Source organism: Pipistrellus kuhlii, unplaced genomic scaffold (genome assembly GCF_014108245.1).
Source record: "Pipistrellus kuhlii isolate mPipKuh1 unplaced genomic scaffold, mPipKuh1.p scaffold_m20_p_5, whole genome shotgun sequence".
Taxonomy (NCBI): Eukaryota; Metazoa; Chordata; class Mammalia; order Chiroptera; family Vespertilionidae; genus Pipistrellus; species Pipistrellus kuhlii.
The window spans coordinates 79919578-79931765 of NW_023425551.1; the positions used below are offsets into that span (position 1 = coordinate 79919578).

General features: G+C 37.3%; 1 protein-coding gene across 5 annotated transcripts in view; it reads left to right on the top strand.

The window, feature by feature from the left end:
- Window positions 1–12188, top strand: part of SRPK1 (SRSF protein kinase 1) — a 71049-nt gene that overhangs the window by 11319 nt on the left and 47542 nt on the right. For all 5 annotated transcript variants that reach the window (XR_004983574.2, XM_045573348.1, XM_036413186.2 and 2 more), the window contains exons 3-4: window positions 9312–9430; window positions 10516–10624. Coding sequence is in view for 4 of the 5 variants with exons in the window: in XM_045573348.1 (XP_045429304.1) it covers window positions 9312–9430; window positions 10516–10624 (228 nt within the window). In the remaining variant the exon portion in view is untranslated. The remainder of the gene's footprint in view (window positions 1–9311; window positions 9431–10515; window positions 10625–12188) is intronic.

The following is a 12188-nucleotide window of genomic DNA, read 5'->3' on the forward strand; positions in this document are numbered from 1 at the left end:
AAAGGAGAGAGATAGAGAGTTAGAAACATCGATGAGAGAGAGTCATCGATCAGCTGCCTCTTGCACACCCCCTACTGGGAATATGCCCGCAACCAAGGTACATGCCCTTGACCGGAATCGAACCCGGGTCCCTTCAGTCCCCAAGCCGACGCTCTATCCATTGAGCCAAACCGGTTTCAGCTATAAGTTCTTTATAAATTCTGGATATTAATCCCTTATCAAATGTATTGGCAAATATATTTTCACATTCAGTGAATTTCTTTTCTCATTTTATTGATGGTTTCCTTTGCTTTCCAAAAACTTTTTAGCTTGATATAGTTCATTCGTTTGTTTTTTCTTTTGTTTCACTTGCCCGAGGAGATATTCCGTATCAGAAAATATATTTCTATGAGAAATGTCTGAGATTTTATTGCCTATGTTTTCTTCTAGGATTTTTTTATGGTTTTGAGTCTTAACATTTAAGTTTTTAATTCATTTTGAGTTTATTCTTGTGTGGTGTAAGACGGTCCAGTTTCCCACCCACCCACCACCCTTTTTTTTTTTTGCATGTATCCAATTTTTCCAGGCCCATTTGTTGAGTAGACTGTCTAGCTCATTATGTGTTTTTGCCTCATTTAACAAATATTAATGGACTATAAAGGTGTGGGTTTATTTCTATACTCTTTATGCTGTTCCATTGGTCTGTGTGTCTTATTCCTATGTGCCTGCAGAATTTGACATGCAAAAAACAGACTTGGGAAAAACACTGATAAGAAACCTCCGTAGGACATCTGCCAGACTGTCTCCTAGAAAGCAAACAAACTTAACTTCTACTACCTTTGTAATTTTCTATCCCATTGCCAGGTTCTTCCATGCTGTTTTGCCTATGTGTTTTCTCCCTTTGACCTGTGGCTCCAGTTCAAATTTTCCAAATAAAAAAAATAACAAATACATTGCAGAGGGAAATGGAGTTAGCATTATTCCTGCATCTTCATAGTCTCAATATCAGGAAATTCATGGCATTCAGATTAAGTAGGAAAAGAAAATTGATTTTCCTCTATACAAAATGACGATAAGCCCTTAAATTCAACAGATATATGTGTTTTTATCTTCCTTCTTCTAGAACCTCAACACCAATCATATATTACCTATTGTGAAAGATATAGCATAGAGCAGCAATTTTCAAATAATGTTCCATAATTTTATTTTTATTTTATTTATTTATTTTTTAACAGAGAGAAAGGGAGATAGAGAACTAGAAACATCGATGAGAGAGAAACACCGACCAGCTGCCTCTTGCACACCCCCTACCGGGGATGTGCCCGCAACCAATGTACATGTCCTTGATCAGAATCCAACCTGGGACCCTTCAGTCCACAGACTGACGCTCCACCACTGAGCCAAACCGGCTTCGGCTCATAAGACTCTCATTACCATAGATCAGGGGCATCATGTATATTCCTCCTGGATTATATCCCTATTTATACTTTCCTTGTAGAATTAATAGTTATTGTGAATTTTGTTTCTTCTCAGCTTACTTTTTTGAGATATAACATATAATAATTATAAGTTTAAAATGTGCGACATACTTATTGATATATTTATATTTCAGTATGATTGTCATTGTAGCCAATAGTTAACATCTATGTTGGGACACATAATTAGTATTTCTTCTAGTGTGGGACAATTAAGATCTAGCCTCTTGCCGAAACTGGTTTGGCTCAGTGGGTAGAGCGTTGGCATGGGGACTGAAGGGTCCCAGGTTCGATTCCGGTCAAGGGCATGTACCTTGGTTGTGGGCACATCCCCAGTAGGGGATGTGTAAGAGGCAGTTGATTGATGATTCTCTCTCATCAATGTTTCTCTCTGTCCCTCTCTCTTCCTCTGTAAAAAATCAATAAAATATTTTAAAAATATATATATCTAGCCTCTTAGAAAATTTAATGTTTGTAATACAATTTTGTTGTTTGCAATCACTGTATTGTGTATTAGGTCTCCAGCAGTTATCTACTTGCAATTCTGTATTTCTTAGTATTTTAACTATATTGGCCATTTGGTATTTTTTTATAATTTGGTTGAAATGATATGTTGTATATATTCTGCAACTTGCTATTTTTATTTCATCTAACATTTGTGCAATTCATGCTGATGCATGTTGCTCATTAATTTTCACTGTTGAGTATAATATTTCCTTGTGTCAGAATACTGTACCTTATGCATTCTCCTCTTGATAGTGTGTTTTGTGGGGTTGTGTGTGTGTGTGTTTACAAACATGATTGTACATACTTCTAGGGCACATGTGTCAAACACAAGGCCCGCGGGCCAAATCCGTCCCGCCAGGCCTTGCAATGTGGCCCGCACCGCGCTGTCATCACTGCACTCCGCTGCGTTTCCATCACAATGACAGTTTATGACTGTTCAGTAAACCATTCGGCCCGCGATTTAGGCTGGATTTTAGATTTTGGCCCCTTCTCTGATTGAGTTCGACACCCCTATTCTAGGGTATTTGTAAAAGCCAAAAAGTGTAATCAACCCAAATGTCCATCAGAACTGATTAATGAATAAATAAAATGTAATATATTTATATAATGGAATATTATTCAGCCATAAAATGGAACAAATTACATCCTACAAAATGGATGAACCTCAAAAACATTGTGTTGAGAGATGTCCATTTCAAAAGACTACACAGTGCCATTTACATAAATGTCCAGAATAGGCAAAGTCATATAAACAGGAAATAGTTTCCAGAATCTGGGGGAAGGGTATAAGGGTGATTAAAGCTAATGGGGTTTGGGCCCTTTATGGGGGTGATGAAAATGTTCTAAGTTTAGATAGATTATGCTATGTCTGCATAACTCTGCATATATACCAAAGCCACTGAATTATAAACTTCAGATTGGTGAATTTATCATATGAATTATATCTTACTAATTTCTTCAGACCTAGTACACTGCTAGGTTATAAAGCAATTTTTGGGGTCAGCAATAGTCTTTTCTTTTTAAATGAGGATGCTCATGTAACTAACTGATATATATTTATATATATCGATATGTCTGCAACCGGTAGTTCTGACATGCATTGACCATCAGGGGGCAAATGCTCAATGCAGGAGCTGGCAAGCTGCAGTGACTTGGCAGCTGTGTTTCTTGGGTGATGCACTCGGAACCAGAGAAGAGGAATCCCAATTCCCAGGTGCATCACCCAAGAGAGAACTGCCCTCTCACAATTTCAGATCCTTCAGGGGATGTGGGAGAGCCCTATCTGCAGTTTCAGCCCTATCTCCATAGGCCAGCCCTCTAGTTTGAATAGAGAAATTTATGAAATGTGTAAGTGAAAATTCATATATAGCATATTTTTCAAGGTGAATATAACTATACTAGAGGCCCAGTGCACAAATTTGTGCACAAGTGGAGTCCCTCTGCCTGGTCAGCAATCGGAATTCATCGGACTGTGCCAGCCAGGGGAAGGGGCCACAGGAGGTTGGCCTATTGGCTACCAGAGGAGGGGCCACAGGAGGTGGGCTGGCCAGCTGGGGGGAGGGGCCGCAGGATGTTGGCCACCCATGGAATGTTGGCTGTGGCATGCACTGACCACCAGGGGGCAGCTCTTGCATTGAGCGTCTGCTCTCTGGTGGTCTGTGCATCACAGTAACTGGTTGACCCGTTGTCTTGGTCATTCCAGTCATTCTAGTCATTTGGTCACTCAGGCTTTTCTATAGAGAGAGAAATTTGTCCACAAAAGACTGGTAAATTTTTATTTGGTATTTTGGTTTTACTGTTTATTTGGCTAACTAGTGATTGAGGTGAAGGATGGTTAGAAGTGAGTGTTATGCCAGAAATGGAATCTGAGTGAAAGGATTCTTAGAAATAAGAGGAAATGCTCCAGTTTGGCTTTTATCATCTCTCTGTTCACCATTCTATAGAGTTTCTATGTCAAGTCTTGTTTGACATAACTTTTATACTGCTTTCTGCCTTCCTCCCAGACTTTTGCTTTGGTTTCATTCTGTACCTAGCCAAGTATATTCCTATTTCTAACATTGCTGGTATTTTGGTTAGGTTAATTATTTGACTCCTTTGAAAGTATGCTGCTATTAAAATTTGATACATTGTCCATTTTGTTTTATATTATAGTGGCCCGGTGCATGGATTTGTGCACATTGAAAGGAAATTAATTAGAAGGAATATTTTAATATCACTATTCACCCTTTTAATAGAAATATCAACCAAATTCACAATTGACAATGACAGGTTGAAACACACGCCTGCTATTGGCGCCAGTGAGAGCTTTATATGTATCATGCATGTGTGAGTCAACTTAGCCTTTTATATGTATAGAATAAACTTGCTTAATTACACCTGCTTTCTGATTTAGCTAAACTTTTTCCAGCCCAGTGAAACACCCCAACTTTCTTTCAGGTAATTGTCAGAACACAGCAGTAAATATCAATGCGAAGCAGATTATTGTACATCATGCAGGGAGAACGAAGGGTAAAATATTTAACTACAACAGACTATATTCTGCACAGTGAGAAAACCTGAAGTCATTTTTAAGGTCCACCATTTCTTCTTTTCAGTCGTGTCAAGTTTTTAAACTTTCTAAATCTCCATTTTGTGGTTAATGAAAAGAAAATAGGATTCTACCCTATCTCCTATATACCTACTTCAGGACTTCTGTGAGGATCAAATGAGATAAGGCATGGGAAAATATTTGTACCAGGCTATTAAGCAAGTTGTGTTCCTGGGCTGAAGAAACTCCAAGGAGGCTTAGTCACTAGGGAGAGGAAGCTGGGCATTGCTACGTGATGTCATTATCCGGTGCCCACAGCTAACAGTTTCTGGGCTGAGCTTCGGGCTGGATTTTGCACTATGGGGTCTTGGCAGCATTGGCTGCGATTTGGTGGCTGTTGCTCCGGGGTGGTGGTGGGACCTGTGTCCCACTTGGGGGAAGCCGAGTGTTGCTTTGTCAGCACCAGGTATGTGGTGCCGTTTCTTTGCTAATGGCCAGTGTGTGTCAAGGCAGCGCCTGCATTAAGCATCTGCCTCCTGATGGTGAGTGTTCATCATAGCAACCAGTCGAATGGACAATTAGCATATTTGCCTTTTATATATGTAGATTTCGTAGATAGTACTGAGTTAAATTTTATATACTTTGATAGCTTTAAAGTACTGGCATTTTTTTTCTTCTGAATATGGAGAACATATACTTCAGACATGAAATAAGTATGAAGTGTTTAAAGGAACAGACTGAAAATATTTTAGAACTCCTGTTTTGGTTCAAGGAAGAAGTTTTTAGTGCCTAATGTTGATAAGTTGAAATTTTTTTCTGTAGCCAAAACCAAAATTGATTTTTCTTTTATGCTACTTTTAACACCCATCAAAGTTGCAGTGCTTTAATGATGTCATGATCTTATCACTCTCATTGTCTAATACTGTCTCTCCTCTAAATTTTTATTTTTTGTCTTTTTTTGACAAAGGCCTTTTTTAGTTGTTTGATGTCCTTAATGTAGCATTAGTTAAAATGAGCAGTTTGAGAAAGCTAAAACAAAGCAAAGCAGAGAAAGAAACTTAAAACTAAATTATATCCTTAAGATAAAAGAAGATGGTGCATCACTGGGACTGCAGGAATCTCATAAAAAGTAATATTCAAGAACAAAAATAATTGTGGGAAATTAAAAATTGGTAGAAATTTAAAAGGCAACATGAGTTAGGAAGATCACTCTAGAAAGTAAACCAAAGATAAACATCCTAAAGAGATGGAAAATAAGAGAAAACATAAGAAATTGATGAAGTAGGACAAGAGGGTTCAGGTCCAGTACCTAAGAGAATAATTCCAGAGAGAGTAGATGAAATGAAGAAAATTAAATTTTTCATGAAATACAAGCAATATCTATCAGAATTGAATGAATCTTTAGTTTGCAAGTAAATAGACACACTTAACAAGATGGATTTTTAATAAAAAGTCATTCAGAAAATAGGGATTAAAGAGAAGATCCTTTTAAAAAAACAAAACTAAAAAACCTTTTATTCGAGGCTGGGAAATCAGAAGGCATTTGGTTGGATTTGTCAACAGTACTAGAGAAAGCTAGAAGACAGCAGCAATTTATACCCAGACTGGCAGTAAGGGATGAGTAAAATAAGAGATCTTAATAAATTTACCTCCCCTGCACTCAGTCTTCAGAAGTTACTGATAAATATGGGCTGTGCAAACGAAAGACTAAAAATTTACACTTAAATGTATATTAAGTATGTTTTTAATGAAATTTTAAAGTATGATGCCTCCTTTCTCCCTTAGGTAATCTGTTTTATCTTTAGAATAAAAAAGATTTTCTTTTGTACTAATTCATGGCAGGGTGGAGATTTAATAGCATTTCACACTACAACTTGCAATTTATAATTCATTTTTGAACCCCATTTAACTGAGTCTGATATTTAAGTGTTCTCTTTTATAGCTAAAAACCAACAAAAGAGGTCAAATTCTTTTTTTTCAAAAAATGTTTCAAATCTTAAAGTAATTTTTTAACATTACTTTCATCATACTTGTAAAATTCTAATATTCCAACATTTTCATATCTGGTTTTCACTATTTATATTTTACTGCTTTTCAAAATTTTCAAAATTGTAATTATTCTTACAATCAAATTTTAATCTTAATTCTAAAAGGCAACAAATTTGAAATCAGAGAATCTGTTTTAGAAATCTGTTTTAGTCTTAAATTTGGGGTTGTTCGTTCAGACTCATTTTTATTTAGGAAAGTGGTAGTAGTTCCTTACTAAGTAAGTTTTCCAAAGACATGTTTTCACTAAGAGGGAACAACATTTGAATCAAGCAGGGTGTGTGTTGGGTTTTTTTTTGTGTGTGTCTGTATACTTGTTTGTTTACTTGTTTATTTTAAGCTTTACCCCAGGATATGTTTTGTTTTGTTTTATTTTTATTAATTTCAGAGAGGGAGAGAGAAATATCAATGATGAGAGAGAATCATTGGTTGGATGCCTTCTGCATGCCCCACACTGGGGATCAAGCACACAGTCCGGGCATGTACCCTGACAGGGAATGGAACCATGACCTCCTGGTTCATAGGTCGATGTTCAATCGCTTAGCTGGGCCCAGGATTTATTTATTTTTTTTTTTTTTCAGAGAGAGACATGGATTGGTTGCCTCCCCTAAATTCCCTTGACCAGGAATTGAACCCAAGATCCTCCAGTGTATAGCTCATGTTCTAATCACTGAGCAATGCCAGGTAGAGCTGAATCATGCAGTTTTATAGCTACTTTTCTAATTCCTGGGAGACAAAAAAAAAAAGGAACAAAAATTGAGGTAGATTGGAATGGTCACCACATATCTAAATCTGAATCATTAGTCATGCTTGCTCTGAGGTATTCCTAAAGTTTCAATAACTCATAAGTGGTTTTGCTTTGATTATTGCGCTTTGTTTTCTGTTTTATTAAATCTTTTGGAAAAACAGTCTGATCAAACGGGTTGATGAAAAAGTAAATAAAATACTGAGGAATGGGAACTACAACTACCAAAAGAAATATTTTCTACTCTGCTTCTTTTGCGTAAACCTTTTTATAAAGCAGGGAGCTAGTATGTGTTAAAGCCTGAATGTAAATTCAAATCTTTCTGTCTCCGAAACTTCTTAGCACACAAAAATTTCAATATAACTAATTGATGGCATGTGGAGGAAGGAATGCATAAAAGTTGTTAAGGTATTACAAATTGAGATATTTTTGCCTATCAAATAAGCTAAGTTTTCTGAACTTGGTAATATTTAAATACCAAAAGCCCATATGTGGCTGTAGATATAATTCAGCCCTTTTAGAAAAGTCATACTACATAATCCTATAAGTCATTCATGGCCACAGATTGAAAGGAAATAGTCCAAAATGTTCATTTCTTCAGAGCAGATTTGTTATAAAACAAAATAGTTATAACTAGGGAGAATATCCTTTCCTTATCGGGTAATTTGATATTAGGGAATTCTAAGTACAGAATAAAGGTTATCCAAAAATATTCCTCAGCTCTATTTTTAGTAGTGAAAAACTAGAAACAACTTAAATGTGCAGTCGACCAGAATGTGCAAATTAAGTGGTGATACTTCTAAGGGAAATAGTAAGATTAAAGAGATTGCATAGAAATGAAGGAAAAAGTTACAAGGTAGTAGGAAAGGAGAATACTAAATTTTCAGATAGTATGTTATTATAAGTATACTTTTAAAGTATGTTTGTATTCATTTTAGAGAGAGGAAGGGAGAGGAATAGAGTGATAGAAACACCAGTGACAGAGAAATATTGATTGCCTCCTATAAACAACTTGGGCATGTGTCCTGACCAGAATCAGCCTGTAACTTCTTGGTTCATGGGTTGCCGCTCTATGTGCTGGGCACATTTCCCCCTAAAAATCCAGCAAAATAACCCTGGCCCGCTGGCTCGGTTGATTGGAGTGCCATCTTGTGCACCAAAAGGTATCATAATTGATTTCTGGAGCCTGTGGGATGATCTCCAGTTGCGGTGTGTGTGGAAGGCAACCAACCAGTCAATATTTCTCTTTCTCTTTTTCTCTCTCTCCCTCTCCCCCTTCCCCTTTCCCTGTCCTCCCTCTCTCCCAACCTCTCTCCCTTTCCCTTTCTCAAACATATCCTTGGGTGAGGATTAAAAAAAATAGTTATTAAAAATACAGCAAAGTGCCGAAGCCGGTTTGGCTCAGTGGTAGAGTGTCGGTCTGCGGATTGAAAGGTCCCAGGTTCGATTCCAGTCAAGGGCATGTACATTGGTTGCGGGCACATCCCCGGAAGGAGGTGTGCAGGAGGCAGCTAGTCGATGTTTCTCTCTCATCGACGTTTCTGGCTCTCTATCCCTCTCTCTTCCTCTCTGTAAAAAATCAATAAAATATATATTTAAAGTACCTGAAAGAAAATCTAATAGTTTTTATCAGCAATTATGTTTGGATGTTATGATTGGATATACAAGGTGTGGCAAAAGTAGATTTATAATTGTTTGTATGGAAAATACAGTAATTTATAATACTAGAATAAACTACAGTAATTAATAATACAAGAATAAACTCTTGTGTTCTGGTTTTCATGACTGTAAACTTACTCTTTCCCCACTCTGTATATTTTCCAGATTTATTTAATCATGTACTGACTTTTTTAAAAAGTGGTAATTTACTAAACTGAGGTAAAGTAATAGCTAATATTTTCCTAAGCTGCCATTAGATAATATTCTGTTTATATTATCTGTTAAGTAGGGGAAGGACATTTTGATAGTTATTTTCTTTAAGTCCCATTTCCTTTTGTCCATTTAGATTGAACATGTTTGTATTATTTCTTAGATCTGAAACTCAGCACCGAGGCTCTGCTCCCCACTCTGAGAGTGATCCACCCGAACAGGAAGAGGAGATCCTGGGGTCTGATGATGATGAGCAGGAAGATCCCAATGACTATTGTAAAGGTAAGACTTTCTCCGAGTCAGACATGACCCAAGGATATTCAGTTTCTTGTTTGAATGTTTGCTCAATCAGTGTAAAATTTTGATGCTTTTTTTTTTTTTTTTGCTTATTGTATCTTTAAAAAATTTCTCTTTATTGTTGCAAGTATTACAGGTATCTGCATTTTTCTTTACACATAGGAAAGAGTATTTCCTCTTAGTTTGACTCAATTTATTATTTTTATATTAAATCTGTTTTTATCTTTTATTCTCCTTAAGAATCATAGTGCATACTTACCTTAGAAAACTTCAGACATATATTAAACAAAAAGAAAATAAAGACATCTTTAATGCTATCATATCACCCAGAAATAACAAGTGATAAGATGATATACGTAGACTTTTGTGAAACACCTTTTTATTACTTTTTTCTCATGATGATTGCAAAAGTAAGTAAAACTGGAATTATATGTACTGAAACTGTCCTAGGATTGCCTGATAGCTTTTCTATTTCTTTGAGACTTTCCAGTATTCTTTGGTAGGGACTTAGAATGTATCTTACCATCTGGGAGAACTCGGTCTTTTTATTTTCAGCAGTCAAAGGTAGATGTTAAAATAACTTGATTCCTGCCACTGTTGGAAACCTTTCTAGGCCTACCAGGGTTTTGTTGTCTTGTGTTTTAGAAAATCAAATCCTGTGTGTTTTTAAGTCAAATAAGTGGAATCCATTGATCTCCCTCTTTAAAAAAAATAAAATAAAATAAAAATCCTGAAACTGCAACTATAGATTTAGATGTTTAGATAAATCTGTTGTGATACATAACCTAATTTTTGTTTGAGGGTGACTTATTTTAAATAGAAAATGATCTACAAAGCATCACTTGCTCCTTCTAAATCATTAATTTTATTCTCTAAGATTTTTTTTTTTTTTTGTAACGTGAGCTCAATGATACTGTATGGCTGAATTGACTTAAATTTTTCTTATTGAATTGATAACATTGAAGAAACCATTTTTATTTGATAAAAGGTATATAGATGTTGAAAATGGGATATATAAGATACCTTTCATACTACTTAAGTGCATGTTTCCCTCCTGTTATTTCTTCCAGGAGGTTACCATCTTGTGAAAATCGGAGATCTATTCAATGGGAGATATCATGTGATCCGAAAGTTGGGCTGGGGACACTTTTCAACAGTGTGGTTATCCTGGGATATTCAGTAAGTCTTAGTGGTCCTACAAAAGAATTAGTAAGGTGCTAGCTAAGTGTTTCTGATTTTCCAGAGGTAATCCACCTTCAGTTTACTCTGATTTCTTGATCAGAATTTTATTGTTGATAATCTTTGTGTTCTTGGGCAAATGACTTTCCTCTGGTGAAAAAGGCCTTAGAGACAAAAGATTACTTAAATTAGTGTCAAAAGGCAATTGCAACTATAATATTACTAAAAGTAAGAAATGTAAATTCGTAGTTTTTCTCACCAGATTAAGTTAAATTGATTTACAAAAAAACATATAATAGTAGTTATTACCTACCCTTTTGCTCCAAAATAACTTTAAAAATCAGGTGCCTAGTCCTGGCCAGTTTTGCTCAGTTGATAGTGTCGGCCCATGGACTGAAGGGTTCCAGGTTCAATTCCAATTAAGCTCACATATCTTAGTTGCAAACTTGATCCTCAACTCTGGTCAGGGCACTTGTGGGAGGCAACTGGTTGATGTATCTCTCTCACATGGATGAGGTACATCCATGTATCTCTTCTCTCCCACTCCTTTCCACTCTCTCTAAAAAATTAATGGAAAAATATCCTCAGGTGAGGATTAACAAAAAAATAAAATCATAAAATATGTTAATAAAAAAAAAAAACAGGTGCTATCCTATATAATAAAGAGATAATATGCAAATTGACCATCACTCCAACATACAAGATGGTCACCAGAAGATGGCCAGCGGGGGGGGGGGGGGGCAGTTGGGAGCGATCAGGCCTGCAGGGGAGGGCAGTTAGGCGTGACTGGGCCAGCAGAGGAGGGTAGTTGAGGATGGCCAGGCCTTCAGGGAAGGACAGTTTTGGGGGAAACCAGGCCTGCAGGGGAGGGCAATTGGGGGGACCAGGCTTGCAGGGAAGGACAGTTTTGGGGGCAATCAGGCCGACAGGAGAAGGCATTTAGGGGTGACCAGGCTGGCAAGTGAGGGCTGTTAGGGGTGGGCAGTTGGGGGCAATCGGGCCAGTAGGGTAGCAGTTAGGCATCGATCAGGCTGGCAAGGGAGTGGTTAGGGGTGATCAGGCTGGCAGGAAGAAGCAGTTAAGAGCCAGTAGTCCTGGATTGTGAGAGGGATCCCAGATTGGAGAGGGTGTAGGCTGAGCACACAACCCTCACCCATGCACAAATTTTATGCACCGGGCCTCTAGTACTTATATATAAAAATTTCTGGTACCAAGAAGTAACCAATCAGATGCAACCTTATTATGTGACATGACCAATAAGATGCAACTCTGTTATATGACTTATGGTTCAAGACAGGGCTTTTACATTGGACAGCTATTGCCCATTTTTTACCCTTTGCACTCCGCTGTCCCCTCTCAGGGGACATCGGAATTCTAGCATATCACTCGGATGTCCCCTCTCAGGGGGACATTGCAGTTAATTAGTGATTACGGGGAATTGAGTTATCTCAACGCACGTGTCTGCCGCAAAGTAGCATCGAGTAGCTGGTAGCCAATGTCCAGAACGGTTCGGAGTGCAAAGGGTTAATGTTATAGTCTAAGAGGAAAGATGTCAGTGCTCCTG